At 42.2% G+C, this 25,282-nt stretch overlaps 1 protein-coding gene across 2 annotated transcripts in view; it reads left to right on the top strand.

Annotated features, from left to right (window-relative positions):
• Positions 1-25,282, top strand: part of ST7 (suppression of tumorigenicity 7) — a 143,169-nt gene that overhangs the window by 20,162 nt on the left and 97,725 nt on the right. The window contains exon 1 of one of the 2 annotated variants that reach the window (XM_039570825.1): positions 19,970-20,389. The exons of the other annotated variant lie outside the window; for it this stretch is intronic. Coding sequence (XP_039426759.1) covers positions 20,368-20,389 — 22 coding nt within the window. The 5' untranslated portion in view covers positions 19,970-20,367. Of the gene's footprint in view, positions 1-19,969; positions 20,390-25,282 lie in introns of those variants that run through there. 2 annotated transcript variants of the gene reach the window in all.

Raw genomic sequence — 25,282 nt, 5'->3', positions numbered from 1 at the left:
CTTTTATGTTATTTGCAAATAAGTGAGGATCTCAGGAGCTTTTAGGTGTATTTGTAACCATGTGTGATATAGCCCCTTATGAAGTTATGAATTCCATCTGCTGTATGAAAACCATTGATAGTTGTAACTGGTGTTCTAGTTCACAACATTTCTGTCTCAGCACAGATGTGATACTTCATGGGCAGCCAGGGCCAGAGATTTTCTGGCACAGCAAGCCAGCAGTTGTTCTCTGCCAGCAAGACCCATGACTTCAGAACGTCTCCTTGTGCAGTTAGGTGGAAACCAGCCATGCTTATGAGCCAGGATGGATTTCTGCTCTATGAACTGTATGAACAGTAAGAGAAATAGGAAATCCCAGATTAATTAGGTCTTTCATCCTAACAGACAAAAATGATAAGAGGCAAGAGGACTGTTGGGATTTGGGGTTTTGGGTAAACCCAAGGCTCTAGGATGGGATGAGGTCCAACTTCTAGGGTGTGTTGGACTTATGCTGTTTTTCAAGGTAAGGCATTTGTGACTAGAAACATTGTTTTGTTTAGCCAGTTCCTTTGGATAGATTGCCCCATGTAAGTGCAAGTAAGTCAGTGGCACGTCCATATCCCTTCTTTGGGGACATCTGCCTTAAATACGTAGGGCTGCAGGAGACTCGTTTTTTAGCTCTGGGTCTGAAACCACTGGGCTCTGGCAGGAATATGAGAGCTTGTTTGTCAGTGATTACAAATAGGTTTTCTGAGGGAATCTAATTGCAAAAGTAACTGTGGAGGTAGAACTGTTTTTCTTATTTAATGTCTTTTTAATACTGCCATGGAAGTAAACTCTGTGGCCATGGAGATGAATGTCCTTCTCTCAGTGGGTACTCAAACAGGCTCTGGTCTCTGGATGTGTAACATCTGCATAAAGGCACAGATCCTGTTTATTGCAAATACTGTCATGTGGGCTGTATTTTCTAATCCAGTTCTGTCCATTCAGCAAACCACAATGTTAGCAGGACAACAAAAGCTGTAGCTTTTGAACATCAGAATGTCCTGGTTCTGGCCAGGAACAGGATTAATTTTTTGCAGTAGTTGGCATGGGGTATGGCCAGGCCCAAATGTTACTCAGCACCACCTCATGAGATTTCCGGGGGCAGGAAAAAGAGACTCTGTTGCTCTTTAGGAGAGAAGGGGTTACTTTCTGTCGAGAAAAGGTGTGGAGGCGTAAATTGTTTCTTTGTCTTATACCTTTTGTTACCAATATTGTTGCTGTTACTGTTGTTTACTTATCTCATTGCTGTTTCCAGTAAAATTTTTTTTATCTCAACCCATGATCTTTGCCTTTTGTTCTTCCAGCTGGAGGAAGGGGAGTGAGAGGCATCATGGTTTTAGCAAGAGTACTGAACTGGAGAATAACATTTCTAAGCCATGATGCAGACGTGCTCCATGATTCTGCCCATGTTGCCTCTGTTAAGCAATTTTTAGAGAACAGCATGCTTATAACCTCTTAATGAAATTGAGAGAAAACGTTTAATACAGGTCAGGCCATTTTATGTTTTGACTGCCACTTAGTTTTTGAATTCCATAGGGCATTATCCTGTTCTTTTACCCATTTTGTCTGAATGGTCTGACCTGCTCACAGTGATGTCAACAGGTGATCTCTCACTGGCTTCTATAGCTAAAAATCCATGGCAACATGAATTAAAAATATGTGTTTGTGTTTGGTCATGAAGTCGTGGTTTCTGCCTAAATTGTATGTGTTTTGGAGTAATTTTGTAGGAAAAATAGCAACACTTCACATACAGCCTATTCCTAATTGGTTTAGTAGAAAGAACCTAAAAATAAAGTCATGACAGTAAGCAAAGTCAAAGTAATAATTCAACTAAAGGAAAGAAGAAATGCAGCAATTAAATGAAACTTTATTTGCCGTAATTTGCGACTTATTTTTTCCCCAGCTGTTGCACAGTAAGATACATTTAGTCAATACAGTATCTGATTTCCTACAAAATCCCTAAGTGCAATGAAGAGCTTCATCTGCTTTTATATTATATGGCAGGAGCACTTTTGTATCAACTTATAATGCAGTAGTCAAGGAACCAAGGAATATTTTCTGTTGATGACTGAAATTGCCTGCCCAGATCCATGGCCTTGGCATTTATAAAAACTTAATGTGCAAAACCTTAAAATTTGAACCTGACACTTCAGACCTGACATATATTCTCCCTTCCCACTGACACAAAATACATCTTTATTTATCAGTGCTATGTGAAAAAAGAAGGAGAACAAACTCGTTTGTTAGAAGTACCAGGCATTTAACCTCACTTCCTGTGTGTGTTAGATATGCTTTTAAGAATAGGAAATGGTGGTATAGGAGACCTTATCACTCCTCATCTGAGATAAAAAAACCTTCTTTACGATAACAGGCCAGTTGCCATGAATGAGAGGTTGTTTCAGGAAGGCAATTTAGTTTTAGACCTATATTACCTCCTAATAAATATTAAACTTATTTGAAAACCTAGGTCTGTCATGCTCCTAACATGGACAACATAATTTAATCATTCATTTCAGTAGTCGATCAACTATGTCACACTGAAATAGGGTGTACCTTTCAGACAGATCTCCAGCTGTTGACTAGTGCTAGTGCAAAGAGTCAGTCTTTATCTAAGTTTTTATTACAGCAGTTTTTTACTATTGTTGAGATTTGAAATGAAGACTTGTGGACACTTGCTAATATAAACCCATTGGTTTTTATTCTGTTGGTGTTGTGAATAATATTTCCTGTGAAGGGGTTGAAATATTATGGAAATGATGACTAAGAACATTTGTTTTAAAATATATTATACTACGTTCTTAGCCATGGATTTAAAAATAAATTGTCTACTGAGGAAAAAATGTTGGGCATGTTCCAATTTCACAACAAAAAGTGGGGGTGGGGTTACATACTCTGTATTTGTGCTGAAAAGGAAAAGAGCAGAGATATTGGGTACAGTCATTTCATGGAGACCAAAGAAGTCCAGCTGTACATCTTGCATACGGGAAAAGCTTAAAAGACTTTCTCAGTATTTCTGAAAGTCGATGCAACTCTCAATATAATCAGAGAAGGAGAGTCAATAGATGGAATGGCAAGAACTGCATAACCAGATCAATTCGCATTTTCCTTTCACTTTTTTTTTAATGTTGCTCATTTGAATCTTACTCATTTTGTGTACTGAGGTTGTGATACAGAGAATTGAGTTTTTCTAAGGGTAAAAGGCAATAGTTTGGTATGTTCCATGTCAAATGTAACACAGGAAGAAACTCTTGTGAGTGTTGCAGAAGATGCTTTAATACTTAATGCTTCTAGCCTTTGGACATCATCCTTCAACCTCTGGTTTCAATCCCAGACTTTCATGGCTTGTGTGATTTAAACAGGAGTGAACACAAGACCTCTCTGGTCTCCACAGCATTCTCTTGAATATCAGCAATAAAAGACATGGGTAACAAATGATGTGCATATGGGTCAGTGTTAGACTGGTTAATGTCTCCAAAATGAAGATGTTCTCAATTTCCTTCTATATCATTGTGCATCTAAATCCTATTTTCAGAAGTGATGTGACTTTTGAGAAAAGCCAATGGTACTTGAATAAAGAAGTTCCTAAATAACTTTTGAAAAATGTGCTTGGGTTTCTAAGCATTTCAGTGACACAGCTGAAACAGTATTCAAATAAATACATGTACATAAGGCATGAAATGTTTTTTGAAACAGTAAGAATGGGGCAATTAACAACCATGAAAGGATGACTGAAAGAAAAATACATGTACCCCATGCAGAGCACATGGCATAGCTGGTTTTGACAGCATTGGATATTGCTCCTTTCCAGGCTGTAATTTGTCTGTCTGCAAGCAATACATTTTTTTGGTCAATAAAAATCTAGTGGCAGTAGATAGAATGAAACAAAGATATGTATAAAGGTCCTACTGAAATTAAAAGATCATCAAGCAGTGTTTTGGATTTTCTGACTACTTAAACAAAACAGCATGAAACAGTGCAAGAAAACACAGGGTGCCTTTGGGAAGTGAGTCAGGCTCGGCTGGTTTGTGGGTGCTGGTGGCTGCACCCTGGGATGTGGACGCCTGCTTCCCATCCGTGATCTCTGCCTTGCCTGGCTCCTGGTCAGTTGAATTGGCCAGAGCAGAGTCTTGTAGGGGAAGAAGCTTCACTCAAAGGCTGACCTGCAGTGACTTGAGCTAAGAAAAGGTAGATTGAATGCACCTGGTCATGAAGTAGGGTCCAGTCTCTGGTCTGTCTTAGTCCAGGCTAATGCCCTACCAGGGGCTCTGCAGGGTCCTCCTCATGCCTCCTGGTTTGAAAGCCTGTGTGGGCTTCCTTGGCAAAGTGTTGTCGAAGTTCATGCACTTTCATGAAATATGTTGATGGCGTTGAAAATGCTGCCAGCAGAAAAATCCCTCCTTGCTCTTCTAGGGAGACAGTGAATAGGAGGCTACTGAGAGATATTTATTAGAATTAGTCTTATAAACCTGTCATAGTGTAATTTATGCTTTCCTCTCTGTGCAGGCTACAGCTTTCCTGCTGTAAAGATTGTGAGAAGACAGAGTGGTCCTGGACTGAAAAAAACAAGAGTGGCTGTGAAATCTTGTACTCATATGAATGCTGAGAAAGATGACTTGAAAAATATGTAGGAAGAAAAATAACTGTGACTAACATACATAAGAAGAAAAGTCTAGTTCTTAAGAGGACATAAGCTTTTCCACATGCTAGGGAAACTTAGAAAAAAAGGAAAGAACCCTGAAAAAATATTTGAAAATGTTTTTTTATTTTTTTTAAAAAGCAGTGAAGTTTACAGTATTGTCTGCATGGCCATCACCATGTTCCCTTCACACAGACAGATCTGTGAGATTGTAGAGTTAAAGAAAGCACTTCAAATTCTTATTCAGTGTTTCTGTTTATTTTTTCTTCTTTTTATTACTCCTTTATTTATTTTCTTTTTTTTTTAATTTTGTTTGGGTCATATATAGCCATAAGGTTCAGACACTTGTTTTTATCTGATGCTTGGGTGTTTCTGTCCTTTTTCAGGTTTATTAAGATCTGGTCTCCATTCTTCATTTGAGTTCATGTCACTGTGCTTGGCCATGTGGTTAACACGTATAAAATCTGCCATGCTGTAGTGCAGCCAAAGGAGCATTGCTCCTCACCATTTTAGCTGCTTCTCAGAGTTTGTTCATGGCTGAGGTTGAATGTTTGTTCTTCCATCTGCTGGAATCCCAGGGATGTTACGATGCAATATTGCTCCTGACACAGAGCGATGAGTGTGATCTTTACTGTGGGAAAATTCCTCTGACAGCCGTGCTGGTTCAGAGGAGGTTTGTTGTTGATGCTCTCCTCGGTCACAGGATGTGGCTCAGGCAGCTGTGTCTGCACACAGAGGGGTGGCTGATGCTCCCTGCCATATTACTCCGTTAACCTTCTGCCATCTCTTGACATTCTTTTGTGCTCACACCTCAGTCTGCCCTGACTCTGTCTGTCTCTTCCCTGCAGTGCACTTTGATTGCCAGGTCTCTGGCTTTTCAGCAGAGCCTGGGCCCTGAAGCTCTCCACTGCAGTTTCATGAAGATTTTAGATAAATATGGTGTTGCAAATTTGAGTACTTCCCTGTAGCAGGGAAAACCTTTGCTGACCTGGGAAATGAGCCCAGTCCACTGTGTGGATTGCTGCCACACAGCAGTACAGCAGTGTTTAATTTGGGTTTTTCAGTATTTGATGGAAAGGGCTCTGTATTGCACTGCTGTTAATGGCACTAGACAGTCTCTTGCATAATACTTTCATTAGCCTGTTATTTCTCAGACAAGACCTTTGCTGTCCATTGGGTCCTGAGAAGACCTCCTGTGGGTTTTGATAAGACCAACATGTGGAGAGTTGGTTTAGCTCCCTGTCAAAGCAAAATCAGGGATTTGAAAAAACTCAATAGCCAGGTCCATGCTGGGATGGTGAAGGTGGGCTCCAAGGCATGCAAGGAGGCTCATTATGTGAGCATTTTTTGGGGGCAGACTGAATGATGGTGACTGATGAGGATCTCTGGACTCCAGCTGGGTGGACGCTTGTCCCCCCATTCCTCAAGTGGTCACTCTTTCCTTGTCTTAGAAGAAGACTGTGTCTGGGCTAGAAGTGAGGAATGGGAGCACAGAGAGGAAGATTTGTGTAAGGCTTCAGTCATGGCTGTGTAAGAGGCAAGTGCATGCCACAAGGGAGACCTAACATTTACTACTGCAGAAACACATCTGAGTATTGTGTAGAGAGCACAGATTTGAAATTTGACAACCCAGCTCCTTCTGGCAGAGTCTGAAGCTTTTAAACAGAAACTGTGCTGGACCTCTTGGGAAGCTGTTCCCTAGGGGAAAGGTCTGGAGGCGGGGGATGCACTGGGAGGCTCACTGCATTCTGCTGTCAGCACTTCCTAATCAGTTGTGCAAGTTGTAGAAAGAGGGCTTAAGAGTTGTGGGATGGAAGTGGAGAGAGAAATGTTTTCTCTCTGAATGTAGGAGGAAGTAGTGAGAGTTCAAAAGGGCAGAAATCTTCCTAAGGTCCTGCTGGCATCTTGAAGACAGTAAACTCTATGCAACAAATAAACAAACAAATAAAATGACAAAATAGAATGTGTGAAAGATACCTATTGAGCTCTCCCTCAGCACTGGAATTCAGAGGCTGCACCAGATCCACCTTTATGGGACTGTGCTTCATTTCCCTGAACTACCTTTGTGCCTCTAGACTAGCTGTCATTTAAGATTCAACATTCAGGTTTACATTTAAGCAGCACCTTTAAATCAAGATTTTTTTTTTCAAGCTTCATTCAGAAATTATTTCAACCATCATTGAAATAAAAAAAGGATGGTTTATATTTCCCATAAAAACTGTACTCTCTTTGAAAGAATAGCTTATACATACAGTCTGTGGGTATCTAAAGACTATTTTATCCAAAGGCTGGATTCTGCCTGTTTGGAGAACAGTGTGTTAGATCTGATGGTCTGGTATGTAGGAGTACAGAGGTGACCCAAGGCTGTATTTCCTCATGACCACAACATTTGCTGCAGTAATAGCATCCCAGGTCATGGGAACCCTCTGATCCCACAGATAGGTAAAGGTGGCAGAGATGGCCGTGGGTCAGTGGTGACTTGAGCAGTTTGCTGTGTGGGGGCAGCCTCTCTTGCTATGTACTCTTCCCCATGTTCTGCTCAGCCAAGTCCATCCCCAGACCTGATTCCCCACAGGCTGCTCAGGAGAGCAAGTGCCAAAAGGTGGGTTTGAGGAGCACGGGCTCACATGGCCGGGTTCAGGGAGCACATGGCAACTGAAGGCTAGGTAGCAGTGCATGCAGCTGAAGGGGATCCTAAAACAGCTCTGTAGAGCTTCTAAAGGCATGGTTTAGTGAAATTTTGGTGGTGAGATATGCAAAAATACATTTTGTTGCTGTAGAAGCAACAAAACGATGCCACAGTACTGTCAGAAGTATGTATCTGTCTGATTGTGACAGAAAATTAAAACAGGTGAGGCTTTAATATTCACCCTGAGATAAAATGCTGCATCTTAAGAGGATTAAAAGTTTTGTTCATTGCCAACAGCATATTAATTCATCTGTCAATGGGAAGAAAAAAACAAGAGTGTGATTAAGATCATATTTTCTCTGAGGTCAATGATGCCTTAAATCAAGGAAATTCAGAAACTCTCAGTTGTTTCACAGCAAAAGTAAATAACCAATTTAAACAGTCATCTGATTATTTTCAAGAAACAATAAAAAGTACTGTAATTTAAAAAAAATATATAAACCATTATTTGGTTCTGAACTATTATCTATCGCATTTACTGTGCAATACCCCAAAGTACATTATGGAAAAGTCCTCGGTTTGGAAAATCAAAGATTCTAATGATCTTCCTTTATCTTCAGAAACTTCAGAACTCCCTGACACAATCTGTTTCATTGGGCTTGATGACATGGAAATATTTAGTCATGCCATCGCTGCATGGGTTTTTTTCCTTAGACTGCAGTTGAAAGGGTTACTTCTTTACTATTAGGTCTACAAAAGTGTCCTGTTACTATTGCAATTTCTATTTGTTTTAAATATGCTAAAAGCAAAGACACTTCCTGTGGCTTACAGCTAGTATTTATTAATGAATTAAAATGTATTTATTATGCACTCTTAAAACTAGTTCAGTCTAACCATTATTTAAGTCTTAATTTGGCAAAAGTTGAGAATTGTTGGTTAAAGTTTTCACTATAGAATGTTCCTCACAGAGATGTGTATTTTTGCTTCAGTAGCTCTGCAGCAGAAGACACAATGTTGTGCTTTTAGATCGAGGCTTCCTGCTCTTTTATTATATATTATATATATATATATGAAAAAAAAATATATTATATATTTCATGTAGTAGTATACATATATATATATATATATATATATATATAAAACTTGCTGACTTTATTATATGTCCTTTTGTCTCAAATGCAGTGATGGACAGAATGCTTTTCTGACATGAGTAATCTTGGACAAATTATAGAAGCCTGAAAAATACTCAGCTCTTAAGGCTGAGTTTCAGTTTGAGGTTAATCCCAAAGACGTGCAGAAAACTTGATATTCAGATTTCAGGAAAAAGGAAGACAAAAATAATCAAGTTACATATCCATCTGCTTTAAGTAGCATTATTTAAATAAATTATGCACATTGTAGTATCCTTGTTTTCATCCAAGGGACCTCTGGTTGAGACAGAAGGGTATTTTGATGGAGAGATTGAAAGAAATGGTGTATTCTGGGCCAGGAGGGGCTGCAGTCTTTGAGATGGACTTGGATACACAGATTGGATTCTCAGTGGGGCCCACTGGTAGAAAAAGAGGCAACAGACAGATGCTCAAACACAAGAAATTCTGTCCAAACATGAGAAAGCATTTCTTTACACTGGGGGTGGTCAGACCCCAGAGCAGGTTGCTCAGAGAGGCTGTGGAGCCTCCATCCTTGCGGACATTTAAAACCCAGGTGGATGCGACCATGCGTAACGCACCCCAGCTGGCCCTGACGGGACAGGGACTTGGACACCCTTGCAATCTGTGCTCCTGGAGGGCGATTTCGGAGAGGCTCAACACACAGGATATGGAACAAGGCAGATGAGAGGGGAGATGTTTCTGTGGGCTTGAGGAGGGAATTGGCTGCATTGGGAAAGGCTGGGTGCTCTCCAAGGGGAGGGGTGGATGCTCATGACGCAGAACTCTGGATTAGGAAGCATGGGGCAGGTCAGGGGTAGGTCTGGGTAGAGGGCTGGGATCTGAGTTTGTCTGTGGCCAGGTAGGTGGAACATGTAGCCATCTTACTATACCCATTTCATCCAACTTGGATTTTGGCTTGAATAAAGTTGAACATGACTGTATTGCTTTGTTTGAAGCATCCTCAGAGGGTCACTTCACCATGGCTTTTTGCAGGGGGGCTGTCCACATTTTCTGTCACCTGGCCTTGTAGGCTTTTGTTTCATCTCATTTTGCTTTGTGTTTACTGCTGAAAACATAGTAGTCCTTGTCTGTTATAAACTGGTGAAGCACTCTGTTTTAAATTTTAATAGCCATACAAACCAAGAAAAATTCAAAAGATTTTGAGAAAAAAAGTGCTTTACCTGCAGCTTGCTAGCCAGAAATTACCCCTTTAGAAAGCTTCTGCTCTGGAGACATCTGGCTCTGTAACAGTAGACGTAATTCTGGTGCACTTTGCAGCCGAGCTGAACTGTGACTGGCTACTGCAGTAAGACATTCCAGTTTCTTTCTGGCTTCTGCAGTGAACATGCAGCGTCTGCGTCTGCCCACTGCCTGTGCCAGGGTAGGCCCTTGCCAAAAGACACGTAAGGGATGTTTCAACAAGGAGGTTTTTTAAATATTCAGTGTTATGTCACAGGAAAATGGAAAGTTTTGGCATTTCTTTGAGTGATGGTTATCTAACTAACTGCATTTAAATTGATATTAATTCAAGATAGTAAATGACAATGAAAAGTCCACAAAAGATTAGTTTCCTGGTGAAATACAAATTCACATATGTATTGCTTTCAGTTCCATCTGTAATGCACGGGTAAAGTATAACCAAGTGAACTACTTTTTTTATAGACTATACTGTATAAAAATAATTTCTCTAATAAGAAGCAATTATTTCATACAAAAAACCCCAGTGTTCCAGCAGAGTCTTAATTCTCTCTGCACAGACATGAGGAAGACAGTTGGAATAAGGGGCATGTCAAACACATGATTAAGACACAGTGGTACTTCCCAGTGAGGTCTTTTCCCTGGGACCTGACACTGTATGCCGGGGGAGTCTGTACGTTTCTGGTTGGACACTTGGTAATACCCTTTTCTTATTCAAGTAACTAACCCTTTGCTTTTCCCTATCTGTAGTGTGTTGTACCAATTTCAGTCAGACACATTTTTAGCAGCAAAAGTAATGAAGCCTGTAAGTCTTGTTTGTACCAGTTTACAAAGAGATGTGAAGGTTGAGGTCAGAGAAGGTGCCATACTGGACTGCATTCATCCAGTGCAGTTTCCAGTGATGTTTGGTATGAGGTAAATACACAATAATCTGTGTTATATTTTGGAATACATTTTCTTGAGTGTTTTTGTTTAAAAAGATTTTCATGAGATGCGATCCTCATGCTGTTTGACTGAAATTTAAGGACCCACAAGTCTCTGCCCTCGGGGTGCCCACAGGGGCAGCCTTGACCAGCTGAATACAGGAGGGAAGTCTATCCTTGTGCTTGAGGTTGTGCTTTGGCCAATCACCAAACCATCTTCTGCGAAGGATAAGTGGTATCCAGCAGTATTTGCCTATAGTATAAACAGAGCCAGAGGCTCAAGTGGGTAGATAACACTGACAACAAACAGCACTAAGCAGAGCTGGTGGCCATCTAAAGGCTAATGGGTTTCAGGAAGCATCAAGGATGGATGTTTGGAGGCAATCTCCCTGCCCTGCGGGCTGAGCAGAGCCATATGCTCCTGCTTTGCTGCAAGGTAAAGCTCCTCGGCCTGGTTTGATAACTGAGTAGATGTTGTTAAGTAAATAAATCAGGAATGTGGGAAGGGCCACAAACACTTCTACTTGAAGAAAAGAATGCATGTCTGTGCTTAAATTTGTTAGGAAGTAGCATGTCTCCAATGGCAGGGAAGACTTATTCTGGTGAAATGATGCCTGCTGATTTTAGAAACTTCTTGTATCTGCAAATTCTGCTCAGCATGACCTTCCTGCCTGGGCTGATGCAGTTGATAAACTCAGTGTGCCACCTGGTACTGGACACAAGCCCTTTAATCTTTCATGGCATTGAAGGAAGAGAAGTGTCACAGTGCTTTGAAGTATCAGGAGATCACTGGTGTAATGGAGATCTCTGCAGCTGCAGGGGGCAACAGGATGTCTCTCTCAGCTGAACAGCTGCTCTTTAGATGACCTGATCTTTCTGAAGACTGGCACCTGTTCAGGGGGAACACCCATAGGAGAGGCCACAGTTTAAAGTAGATTTGGAGTGCAGGGATCTACATTTTCTTCCTTGAATTATGGGGTCCCTGACATTATTAGCATAGCCATCTCCTTTTCCAGTGGTTCCCCTAAAACTCTCAGAAGCACAGGAGGCACTTCTTCTATGTAGACATCTGTTCCTGAGCTGCTCAAATCTTAGTCTGTGTGTGCTCTCCCTGTAGTCAGTGAGAGAAATGGGCACTGCTGAAGTTGACAACTGCTGAACTGAGAACAAAACTAATTTAGAAAATCAGTGCTCTCTAATTGTGCTGACCAGCACTTTCTTGGGATGCATGTTGTGGAGATTGGGACCTGTAACCTCCATGTCTCCTCTCTCCCCTTATGCTGTGAAATACAGCAGCTCTGAGGGTACCACCACTCCAAGGGAGAGGCCAGGAAGGGTGATACCAGCATCCTGGCAGTGTGGTCTGCTCAGAGGGAGGCCCACCATTAGTATCAGAGTTCTGAGAAACTTGAATACTATAATGTGTGATCATTTAGTTGTCATTAAGTTGGACATGCCACTTACTGTCTTGCCTGCCTTGAGTCATGATTCTGCATGTTCGTTCATTGACCATCACCAGGCAGAAGGCATAAGCTGTGGTTGCTGGTGCTTTGTTGTGTTTGGCAGCACCGTGATTTGCTGTGAGAGGAACCCTGTGAACCAGTAAGTGCTGTGAGCTCCTAGTAAAGACCTGTTCTATGTCCTAAGATGAGTTTCAATATAGAATTAGACTCAGGAGTCTCTGCTTTTTTCCTTTGTGCTTGGTGCCAGGTGAGAAGGCGGCTGGTACAGTTCACTGTAATGAGGAGGGCAGATGCCACCACCCTTTCCAATCCTATTTTCTTCTAATTGTCTACATAAAGTTTTTATTACCATGACTCAAAGCCTAACATTTTCTCTAGTGCTTTGTTCAGGAGAGCTTTTCCAGGGTGTCTGTCAAGTATAAGAGCCTTTTTCTCCTAATAACCCGTGGTAAAATGCTTAAATGCATTGCTGGGGGCTTCCTCTTCACCATATATTTGTTCCTCAGGCTAGCCCTTATCCACAAAAGTCTTTTTTATAACTTGTAGAATGTTGCTTTTCCCAGAGGGGTTTTATTATTCTAGCGTTGAGTGTTCAGCAATGAGGGTGCTGTGTCCAGGCTTTGTGCCTGGAGCCTGCAGTCGGAACCTGATGGATGGATGTCAGTGCTGCTGCAACTTAACACCAATCACAGTGCAGGATCAGGAGGGCCTCTTGCTTTGGTTGTTTCACTGACTCATAGAAGCAATTCTTTGTCAAGGAAAGCTATGATAATCAAGCTATCCAAGCATTTAGTAGTTTTTGTGGTTAATCTTATTTATTCTGAGAAAACAATTTTAGATCTCCAGTCTGGGGCTGGCACTGAATGGAAGTAGAATAGAAGCCCTGGAAGGAGGGGCTGGGACACCACCAAAATGCTGCATCTTGAGAAAACGGAAATCCTTAAATGTGCAGTGCAACTAGCCAAACAGCTTCCAGTGGACCTGGTTTCCCCACTGACTCTGCAATTGTGTTATATTTATGGCTGCAGTATCAGCTCATTCACTGTTATGCACAGGAGTATTCATATAGGAAAATAGAAATAAAACTCACAATTGGATTTTTTCTCATGGTTATGTTATGGATTCCTTTATATCTGCTAAGGAGTATGCTTAATACAGCACTCACCTATCCAGCAGGGACATGATTACCTTGTTTTGTGGGTATTCCTTTGTAGGCTTAGAAGTCCTTCATTTTTCCTGTATTTATGATGAAATCATGGCTGTTTGTAATGTCAGATTGAATGTTCATACTGTGTTTACTCGGGCTGAGGAGTAATCTAAATTTGATCTTCCTCTCTCAACAATCAAACTTTCTGCTAATCATGAAGTTTGGATATTAGATTGGACATTATTAATGCAGATTTTAATGCAATGTTTGCAATACTAGCTACTCCTCTAAGTCTCTCTGACTTATTTTTATGCATATAAATTGGATATTTGTGTTTATGTGGGGCACACATGTTCCCTCTGATGCCAGTTTGCATGTGGTTTATTATAAGTTGGCCTTAATCCTAATTTTTGATCCCTCAGAGTCACATAAAAAATCATGACAGTTTGTTTATAATCCCTTTTTTAAATTTGTTATCCACCTCTGCTCACTCTGACATTAGAAACGTTCATGTCTACCTCATGTACAGGCCTGTGGCATAGATCCTTGGAAATGACCTGAAATTAGAATACAAAAAAAAGCCCCAAAATATTTCAAGTATTTCCCTCAGTGTAGAAAATAAACACCTTATTTTTCTTCTAATATTTTATTATTTTAGAAAGCTATCTAAATAGCTGGTGATTTAAATTAAATTAACAAATAACACTAAAGATTTGGTTGCTTCCTTTGTTTCTAAGTTCTCTTTGGATCATATTGAAAGGTAGTGTGTTCTACTGGAACATTTTTCAGATATAGTAGTGGTTCCATTTCATCACACAGTTGCATGCATTTGGGACAAAAAACTGCTCTCAGAATTTAACAAAGGCATTACACATGCTCTGATGAGCCACGGGGCTTGATGTTATTGAAAAAATAACATATTTCATTTGGGTTTGATATGTCATTCACACACTGGGAGTAGATTGTCACACTGTGTTGGTAACTGTCTTAGATATTTGTGGGTGAACAGTTCTATCTTTAAAAGGAAACCAACCAAATGGAAAATCGAACAAAACCAAAACAAAAAAGAGGTGAATCACCATCCTAATCTTTTGACAGTATTATATAAAAGGTGAGCCGTACTCTGCCCCTTACAAAATAGTTTGGCCTTTTTTACCAGTCTCACACTGAATGATGTAAGGGAACTTGTTGGTGAAATTTGACGATTTGTTCTGTATTCTCTGCTGCAGGGAATGGGAATACCATTCTGGTCTGTTACTCCCTGATACTAGATGCCAGATATGCAAGTAGAGTCCAGGGGTACTACCAGGGGAGAAAAAGATACCATGTTGCATCGTATCTCAGGGCTCTCTGGTCTGCAGGAGTCCCTGGTTCCTGTGAGAAGGAGAAAGCCCAAGATTTGGGATCTCTTCAATAGCTTGAGTCTAACAAGGAGCAGATGCCCAGCCCCCTAAAGAAATCTAGCTAGACACCTGCCCATGATCCACAGTCTCAGTTGTACCCTAGAATTAGGTGGTTAAACTGGGCTAATAAATTTTCTTTTTTTCTTTCTTATATGCAGTATTCTTTTCATACAGTTTTCTGTGTGTAATACTCTACCGTTTCATAACTGCTGGAGTTTCGTGTCCATTAGATGTGCCTCAGATGTGCTAGTGGCCTGGGAGAGGCAAAACACACAGAACTTCCTCTTTTAATTGCTGAGCATCTGCTGAGAGCTGCGTCTTGCTGCCTGTGGTGAACGGCTTGCAGTAATAATGTACAGAGCTGTAGTGAAGCTAAGATCTTTGCTAAAAAAAGATTTTGAAAGGCATTACAGTAATGTAATAATTTATTATTATGGTTCCTTTTATCTCTCTTTTGAAAAGCAATCTGTCTCTTGAACTTCATCTTTCAGGTAAGGACCAAGGCAGACAAAAATATTTTATTTGTGTCAAAAAGTACTTGTTCTTCAGTCTTTCTTATTTGTGTGGGTATGCATGTATATGTTTACTCAAAAAGCTTAATTTTTCTACGCAATAATTGCCTAAAAATGGTGAAGAAAAAGAATTTTTACATGAAATGGGGTTGCATAAATGCAATATGGACTGTACAAAAGTATTTTAAAAATCAGCACAAGAGCAAATAATAACAAAAAGAGAAAAACATCCCTGCAAATCAGTCTGGTATAAAATCCTTTATCTGTGTTGAACAGGACTGAGATCTTAACTTTTTTTCTTCCAGCAGTCTCCTTCCTTTCCATGCCAAAATAACAAGGGAACGGTATGTTGCAAAGAGGGAATGTGGGTGGAAAACCTCAAACAAAAAGTGATAAGACCAGGCTATGAGGAGAACACTGAGGACTTCAGACATCTCAGATGTTCAAAGATATTTTCCACTGTCTGGCTAGCTAGTCCCTTTGTCTCCCTGTCTCGGCTGCCTGGTGTGGTCCTGTGTCAGCCTTCCTTACTCCCTGAGCTGCTCCTGGTTGTCCAGCCCGGCTCCCCATGGGAACTTCTGGCATTTGCACAAATGAAGCACTTGAGACATTTCATTCCAGTGGAACATGCCTTTCTTGGCTCTACTTGGCTCTGAATGTTCTGTAGTCCAAGCTGGCAGACCCCACTGGACCTGTGCCCCACTGCCAACTTTCCTGCTGGGAAGGGCTTGTCAGGGCTGTCCTCCATCCCAGCTGGGCATGCTCCCCCTCCCTGTTTCCACAGCTCCAAAACTGCCATTTCTGGGACACTGGCTTCATTCAATGATGGAGGTATTGGAAAACACCTCTACACTGGGGACTTGATAGTATGGCATCAGTGCAGGGTATTGTTTTTGGTTGCTTGGGGGTTTGTTTGTACCTTAAATACATGTCCCTGTGCGATGAGATGCTGAAGTTGTTGCACCACACTGGATTACATTGGTGTAATCATGATGTCAACTTTTTCACCAAAGATGTTTGTTAAAGATGATTAGGGGTCAGCAAAGTTGAGCAAAGTGTAAAGCCAAAGAGCTGTAGTTCTGTAATACGTGCTGCTGTTTGGTTTTGTGTTTTTCTGGAGCATGAAAAACACCTTGCTGTATTTTGTGGGTACTATGTTAATCAATAATCGGTGTGGCAGCTGTTGCCAGGACTGACAATACCTACAGAAGCAGGAGATTGTCACAGTGTGGGTTGGCTGGGGGTCTTACTGCATTTTTAGGAGGGAACTAACTAACATTACTACAGACAAAATTAATTCCTTTTGGAGGTTGCTGAATGGTGCGGACTCATTGCAGAGTCACTCAGAGGTTTCCAATAGCACATTAAATGGATTAAATTTTTCAATGTCTTAAAAAAAATCAGTTTTCAGGCATTAAAAAACTTACAGAACAAGGGGACTTGGAAAGAAAAGTTTAACTAATGTAATAAAATTCCTCACCCTCCTCTGAGGCTTATTGAGGTTATCCTGTACTTCCTCTCTAGAGGCTTGAAGGTGTGGGACCTGTTGCCTTACCCTGGGGAGGACACAGGTGAGAATTCCCCTGTCGAGGTGAGCTGCTCAGGGCAGTAGGACAGGAGAACCTCACAGGTGGGATGGACTAATTTCCTGCTTCTAGAGTTTCTCCTGTGAAAAAGGAGGTTAAATGCAAAATGAAATGTTTTTCTAGTGACAAGAGAGAATAAAGATTTATGCTTTAGTGGATCAGCATTAGGCACATGTACAAATCTGCTTCTGTTGGTAGCTCAGATTTCCTGCTTGCACTGTTTTTATAGAAAGAAATTACTCTAAAGCAGAAATTTATATCTGTATAAAAAATTTAACATTTCATTATCCAGCTTCATTATTAAAACTCAAACTATGCTTTAGGGCTTAGACACGTGTCCTTACAAAACCAAATAAAATATGTGTATTATTTTTCTGCAGTGATTAAGTGAGGAATAAAGAAGATCTGCTCCAAGAGTGGCAGTGGTTGAGAAGCACATCCCTTTCTCTGGAAAATGTGAATATACAGGAGACAGCTTTGCATAGCATATATTGTTTCTGATTTAAATATTTCATGCTGGTTTGCGGAGGAATGTATGGAAGGTACATTGTAAATTAATCTAATACTTGAACAATGTCTTGTGCACATTGTAAGCAATCACAGCAATACAAATGCTGGCAGGAGATTTCCTTTTATGCTTTCTGTACACTTAATTACATTATCTTCACTGCTGTACAAGAGAGAAAAACCATTTGTTGACCCTTCTTTGTAGAATAAACCAACAGCAACACTCAGCATAGGAAACAGAAATCCGTAATTCTGCTAGCAAACTGAAAGGTTATGGTTTTAAAAGAGCAGTAGGTCAGAAACAGATTTTAACACTCTCTCAAAGTCATTTGACAAAACATTTTAGGTAAATTTGAAAGAATTTCAGAGAAAGTCCTTCAGTGGCCTGTAAGGGGTCACCTTTCCCACAAGGCAACATACTGACCTGCCAAGCCTAAGACTAATGAAATAGATTATTATTAAATCCTTCCAGAGATACTGCATGGGTTGTTTGGGCTTTTCAGCTACCTATATGCATCAGTGTAATGAGAACTTGGCAGAGGGCCTGGGCTCTGTGACACCTTCAAGGATGTCGTTGGAAAAGCCCTGAGGTTTTGTCTCTCCTTGGAAACATTGCTGTGGGAAAGTCAGATCTGCTCATCAGAGCAGAACTCATTCTTCAGCCATTGCACGAGTGCACTTGGGATTTTGTTCCAGAGACCTGTGTTTAAAGATGCTTGGAGGCTTACTGATACGTAATAGACACATTTCTTTTGTGAACTTGCTGCAGTTGCTGGAAAGTCCAGCCAGAACACTTAGTTTATTTGATGCACCGAAGCTTCTTATCAACCTGTTTTGACTGAAAGAGGTGTTAACTGCTCCATGTAGTCAAAATAACTAATTCAATTCTGGGAACAGGAAAGCTACATTCCTTGTCAGGATTTATGCCACTGTCATGGTCAAAACCAATTTGGACATGGCTTCTTGGTGCTGAGCATCCGTGCACACGATTGCAAATAATCATGACAATTGAACAGCCATGCTATTAATTCAGGTGCTTAAGTACAGATTTGTGGTCATCTGGTTAATTTAAGGCATCTGTGGGTTGATTTGAGTCACTATGATTATGAGCACTGATGTCCTGTCTGCTGACAGAGACTACAAGCTGCCTGTTAGAAAGTGTGTTATGAGATGTCTCACCACAGGATATGGCCTCTCTCATGACTTTCTTCCAGAAATGAAATACAGATAAATGTTCCCATGAGCTTGGTGGCCCTAAGTATTCTTACGGTGTGTGCAGAGCACAAAGGGACTGTTCAATGTGTGGAATGGAAAGCAGAGGAAAAACTGAAGAGCATTTTGTGCCAACAGATGTTACCAGAAGAGTAGCTTGGTGTGTCTTGTAGGTACCCCCCACCACTGTGGGAAGGACAAGATCAGGCTCTATAAAGCTCTTCTGTGCTTTCCCAACTCACAGCACAGGGCTGCTGAGGGTCCATAAGGATGTTTGTGGGCATACACACTCTGTGAGCTTGGGACCATGTTCCCCATCCCCAGGACCAGAGGGACTGGCCTTGCAGTGAACTGCTGTAGCTCTGATCCCTATCTGTTGCTTTCCAGTCTGTCCTTCAGGCAGCAGTGGTCTCAGCCAACAACTCCTCGGTTCCCTAATGATTTCAGCACACTGAGCTTCTCAGGTGGCAGGTGCTGCCAGCCTTCAGTAGTACTTGCTTTTCCAGCCTGCTGCTCATGGTGGCATTGTGTCTTCTGCAAACAGCTCAAACCCCCTTGGCCTGCAGAGCAGCAGGAGTGTTTGGGAATGGTTAACCCACAAAAGCTGAGAAATGGGAGGAGTGGTTGCTTCTTTGCTTAACGGACCTGCATCTTTCTCCTTTCTCCTCATCCACCAGCAGTACTTTTCAGTGTCTGACATCTTGGGAAGTGCATGTACGTGTTCAGTGAGCCTTTGCAGAAACGTTCTTGGTTTTGCCCCCTCCAGACAGCCATTCCATGGATGGCCCCCAATGTCTGGTAGCTTCCAGCCATCAGCTTCCTGCTTGGCTGCTCTCGCCAGCACGAGACGGGCAATTCCTTTTGTCTGCGAGAGGACCAAAGGAGCAAGCTTAGGGCTTTGTTTCTATGTTTGATCATCTTTCGATTACTGAAGGTCAGAAAAAAAATAAGCTCAGTGCACTAAAAATGCACTTGCAGATACACACTAGATCTAGATGGCTTTGAAGAATAAAGAAAAAGTAAGGAAAATGTTTCTTTGGTTGCTAGGATGCCTTTTTATCATTGAATCCAGTGTGCTTTGGGGTTTTTATTTTTATTTAGATCTGTGACTTATTTATTGTGGTTAGAGCATTGTTACAGTATATTCTGACAATAAATTTAAGTAAATGAGACAGTTGGCTAACACTTTGATGTGAAAATTAGGTCTGGAGTGTAGACTGGCCCAGGAATTTAGTATTTCTTTGAAGGAAAAATAGTAAAGAGAGTTAGTGATAGAAATTTGGGGTTATTCTTTACTGAAAATGTTGTAAGTGGCATTTATTAGGATATTTGTCCCTGAAATGTATTCTGTTTGAACAGAGACACTTTGCATCTTGTGCAGCTGAGCAAAGGAGCATGAATTCAAGGCAGATATTTTCCTTCTAGCATTACAGACCCGGGTGGGAGCTTTAGCATCACAGAGGGAAATATATGTCTGGCTCTTTGTCCTCTGCTTTTGTGACAAAGGAGTTCCCATCTGAATCGCTCTGCTCTGTCCAAGCCCCCTCCGAGCCTCTGGGTTTGCAGCAGTCAGTCTTCGCAGTGTCCTGACGTCATCCCGTGTGTGCATAAGCTCCGCTATTGTCTTACGGCGAGCAGGGGCTGGGGATTGCAGTATCTGGTGGCTGATACCTCTTTCTGCCTGCTGGTATCACAGAAAGAACGCCAGCCTGCCCTTATCACTCGGATTTAAAACAGAAGCTCCTGCTTTTTGCTTCCTGAAGAAGGACCTTCACTGCGGTTGCAAGGAAAAGCTGTCTGCGGTGTTGAGCAGAGGAGAGGAGGAGAGAGGAGAATCTGGCAGCTTGGATAGCCTGGACTGCATTGTCTGGCTTCATGACCCCTGCTGTGTAGCAGTCTCATCCCTTCTCACATACACTCCGTCTTCCACTCTTTTTTCTTCTTTCCTTTTTAAAATAGCAGCATCTGGGGCGAGCCATGTTTGGCACTGAATCGTCATGTAAGTAAATGCATCCCATTTTCTATTGAGAACAGGGCTTGTTTTGTCCTTGCTGTACCCGCCACACTTGCATTCTCTTTGCTGTAGGTCGTTGGTTAAAAGCTGTGGTCCTTGCCTGTTTATGAAGGGATGAAAGATGCTGGAGGGGAAGCATCTACCTCCTAACTGTGGGTGCATCCTCGATGTAAGCAGCAAGGCAGCGTAGGGCTGTCAGCACTGCTGAATTCAGGCCACTGGAAGATAGGGGGAAAAAGGCAGTTTTGCTTGAATGTGTCAGTTGATAAGATCACATCTGTCAGTGATCAGGAGTTGCAAATACTCTAATGAATGCACCACTCAGATATTACATTTGGGTACTGAGGGTGCTGCAGTATTAGATGGGCGAGAGCTGGGGGAAAGTGATTTAATCAGCAGGAAAAGACTGCTATCTCATGTCTATCTCATTTACTTAATTTTTGTTTCTGGGAAAAAGGAGTCTTCTGTGCAATCCCCCCTATGACTGCAGAATCTGCAATTAAATTAGGTGGAATTCTAAATATGGGTGAAAAATGCAAAATAAAAGGATCATTTATTTTTTTCTTCCTGATCTTTGTCCTGGAAAATCGTAACTGAGGCTGTCTGCTGTATAATAGCAGTGCAGATGCATGTCATTGAGAGCAAGCCAGTTTTCCTTCAATGGGAACAACAATTACCTACCTGGCAAATCTGGCAACTGAGGAAGGCTGGGGGTTGTTGTATAAATAATGTTGCTGGGGACAGTGTGGCTGTGTGGAGACTAGTCTGATCCAGTGATTATCAGGTGACCGAGAAATAGAAAACAGTTGGTTCATGTTGTATTTTGTGCACAAAACAATACTGCGCATTGGAAACGTGTCTCATTTGAACATGGAGCAATGGCTTTTGTAGAGCATTGTCACATCCAGCATAGTGTAATGTCTCCGCACTGCTAGGCTGGGACCTGTTCTGCTCGTCTCTTCCTAGGAAGTGATAACAGCATTGGGATACCTCATAGTTATGCCTTCCTGGCTGTCAAACTCCTTGCTCCCAAAGGGTTAATTGGTCCTGTCGCCTGGCTCTGGCAGCTCCCCCCTCCTCTGCCACAACACACAGTCAAGGTCAGGCAGCATAAAAACAAAATTTGCCTTTAAGATTTCTTTTGCTTAGGGACGCATTTTTCATGCACAGTTGTAAACGTCTGCAGCTCTGGGTCATCAGAGCATGAAGAGAGATGCCAAATATTGTAGCTGCACCTATTTCACCCTGCCAGATCTGTGAGCCCCAGTTTCTGTGTCCATGGGCTCTGCTTCTGCAAAATGCACTGAACAGGCTCTGAGATAAAATCAGTGCCCCACCTGCCCTCATGCAGAAAGCCATAGTGCACACTCAGAGTCAGATTGTTCAGTCTTGTTCATTTTCGTGGTCCTTTCTTGGTTTACGAGGTGCATTGGCTAAAGTCACGGGGGTTGTGCACCAGCAGCTGTGGCTGTTTTTGTCTCCATGGTTCCCACAGTTCCCACAATTTAGAAAAGGGTGATGGGAGCTTCCATAACAGCCACTACCTGTTTCCCAGAAGGGTCTAGAAACACTTCTTGCTTTTAAAAACGGGATTAAACAGAACATGGCTCATTGCCACTGATTCAAGCAGAGGCTATGGTCAGTCTCTGCCTGAGCTCTCTGGCCAGATGAAGAGGAAGGCGGTGTGGTGGCCAGCTCCCCTGTGCCTCTGCTCAGGCCTGAACCTCCCGCCCAAGAGTTCCTCTTCAGGTTGGACAGGCTGTCCCACTGCCTGCTGCTGCCAGGTGCTGGCAAGCAGGAGGAGAGTGGGGTCACTGGTGCTGCCCCACTCACCTGCCTGTGCAGGTCAGTGCTTGCGTAACCAGCCCTGCCCACACCACTGCTGGAGGAACATTGGCTTTGCTTTCAAAGAAAGAGGATAGTATCAAAATTACTTCAATCAAAATGCTAAGAGTTTTTGGTTTTCCCTTCCCTCCTGTCTTCTTAATATTTCCAGGCTGTCAAATGATAACAGTGCTACTAATTGTTAACATTTCTATCTGGCTAGAACATCAAATAAGACCAAATAAATTTAAAAAAAGATTCAGCATTATTTGGATGTTGGAAATATGACAGAAGCCATTGCTGCTGCTGCTGTCCAAAAAGCATGAAATGAGCAGATTACAGTTTTTTTAATCCTGCTGTTTACACTTAGTATTTAGGATTTTCTTTCTCTTTTCTCTGATTAAAAAGCTAAGAAAAATGATCAGAAGCAAATACTGGTTCAGAACCTTTAGTCTCACGCGGTATCAAAATATTTTAAATGTCAAAACAACTCTCATTCGGCAATCCTGGTTTTTCTTTTTGCTTTTAGCAGCAGTCAGAAGGGCAGTAAAAGATGGTCTGAGGGCCTTTGTAGGAACAGGCATCTGCTTATCACCTCCTGGATGCAGGGAAACACAAACAGCCAGTGACAATAGCTCATAAAGGGGGTTAAGGCAGCAGGCGATGCACAAACAGCTGCTGACACTCCCAGTGCATGATGAGCAAGGGTAGAGTGTGCAAAGCAAAAACCCTGAGAAGTATCTGTGCAAGGGCACTGTGGGAGGGTAAGGTAGTTGCCATAGGGTCATGGTCAGTATTTTCCATTGGTCACATGTCGTTTTTCTAATGCCCACAGGAAACATAGGTGCCAGAGACACTTCATCTTCAGTGCTTTTGTGCTGATCCACTGTCAGACACACTGCTGGGGCGGTGTTGGGGGGCTGTGTGCATGGGGGGCAGGTTTCCATCCCCCACCATCACTACTGCTGACCTTAGAGATTTGTCTGCTCTCCATAATAGTTTTACATTCTGTAGGAGGTAATCTGGTTTGATAAAAATTGAGAATTTTTGAAGGTGAAATGGTGTTGCAGTGCTGCACCAAAGCAGAGAAGTGGTGGACCTCTGAACAAGCGACAAGGTGGTCCCCACAAGTAGAACACTCTCATCTCAGGGAGAAGAGCCTTGCAGAAATAACCAGCAAGCGTCCCTTATCTAACTAGGAATACTGGCAGTTGGAGGTCTATAGAAGAGACAACAGAGGCACAAATTAAACTGAACTGTGAGAGTAGCCAGTTGTGGGCTTACCAGTGGTGGGAGAGGTCAGGAGAATGCAGCTCCATCACATCTGACTGTGTAGTGGTAAGGAATGGGACAGGATGCAGTTTAGAACCTGTAAAGCGACTAAAGAGGCTCAGACAGCCATTTCATGCATGTCTGAGAACATGCACCATGTGTGCTTCTGCTACCCAGAGAAGTTCAGTGGGAAGCTGCGAGGGAGGGAATCACAAACATATGTCCATGGCACTTGCCCCAGTGCTATTACAAGGACCCAGATGTGTGCTGTGAAAGCCCCAGGTGATGTTCTCAGTACTGCTGCATTTCTTCATGCTGGGGCACTTTAACCTAGCAGCAGTACTAAACTGTGAGGGGAGGTTGTCTGGGAAATGCTCTTCCAGCCTGGGCTGTCTGGGAGACGCTCATGGGTGGTCCCTGACTGGTAGATCAGCAGCTGCACTCTGGAAAGCAGAAGGATTCTGAAACAAAGGAGAGCTGACCAAAGGGCCGGAGAAATACAAAACCAAAGGGCAAGTGGAGCTTTCCTCTGCTGCAAGGTTAATGCTGGAAGGCTGCTCTCTGTGGGGAGGCTGAGGACTGCTGTGGGAATGGGAAATCTTGCCCACCTAAGTGTGCCAGGAAAAGCTTCTGTGCTTGTCCCAGGCTCACTCTACTGTCTTCTGCCCTGTCTGTTCAGGAGGTGCTTTTGTTCCTAGGCACTTTTTTCCCAAACTTTCTTCCAGCCAAAATGCAACAAATGGGAAAGGTTACACCAAGATAATTGATTTTATGGCATCAGAGAAGTAGTCTTATAAACCTCTGCAAAACAGCAGCGGCCAGCAGTAGAGAAATGGGAGATCTTAGAGTCAAATATGGAGATGAAGGACAATCTGATTGGCATGGTTGTTGCCATCCTGGGTGATCTGCCTGCCTCCTCTGTTCCCAGCACTGGTACTCATCCCATCTGTGGAAGAACCAACCAAAACCTGACCACTTCTGCAGGTAGTTGGTTTTGAGCATGTTGGCTGGTTCATGGGGCAGTTAGATGAGCAGCGGCACAAGGAAGGGTGGGACATGACTGTTGAAATTGGTGGGATAGCAGCCTTGGTGAGACTGGGCTCCACAGAACCAGCAGATGACCAAAACACTCATTTTTTGAGCATAAATAGCCCATTGCCATCCTAAAAGGCCGAGAGCAGTAAGTACAGCCACAATTCCTCAATGATGTTACACTGGTTTCTCAGGCAACAGTATGTCAAAGAGAGGTTACAGAAAGTACCAGAAGTTGTGACTTTAAACCAATATATTTAGCTGCTGAGGTTCCTGTTGTTCCCTGTAGAGTCAGGGCTGTTGAAAATATTGCAGAACCAGGTCAAAGAGAGGCTTAGCTACACCAGTGTCAAATGGCAGAATAAACCTGCGTTATGAAATGGGTTGAGATTACTGGAGCTGTAATAACTTGACAAATTCATCAGTGAAACTTCAAGATATTTGGAGAGAAAATGTAGTCTCACATCCCACTTACAGTAGATTTTGAGGATTTACTGAGTGCTAGTATTGATACTTTCTAAATGAATGTATTCTTAAAGAATACAAACCTGAGATAAGAGAGGGTTCTGCGTGTTCTCTAAACTCCTTAGGCTGTAACACTTTGTTATGTGCCTGAGATATGGTCTCTAAAGGCTTGACTGCATGCTCAGGAGGACGGGGGCTTGAAGCTCAGCCCTTCTACTCAGGCAGCACCAATGGCCATTTGAACTCACTGTGTTGAGCTGTTCATGAGCAGGGAGAGTTTAAGTG

This window comes from Corvus cornix, chromosome 1A (genome assembly GCF_000738735.6).
Source record: "Corvus cornix cornix isolate S_Up_H32 chromosome 1A, ASM73873v5, whole genome shotgun sequence".
Taxonomy (NCBI): domain Eukaryota; kingdom Metazoa; phylum Chordata; class Aves; order Passeriformes; family Corvidae; genus Corvus; species Corvus cornix.
The sequence above is the reverse complement of the archived record's forward strand: the minus strand, read 5'-3'. Positions and strand labels throughout refer to the sequence as shown.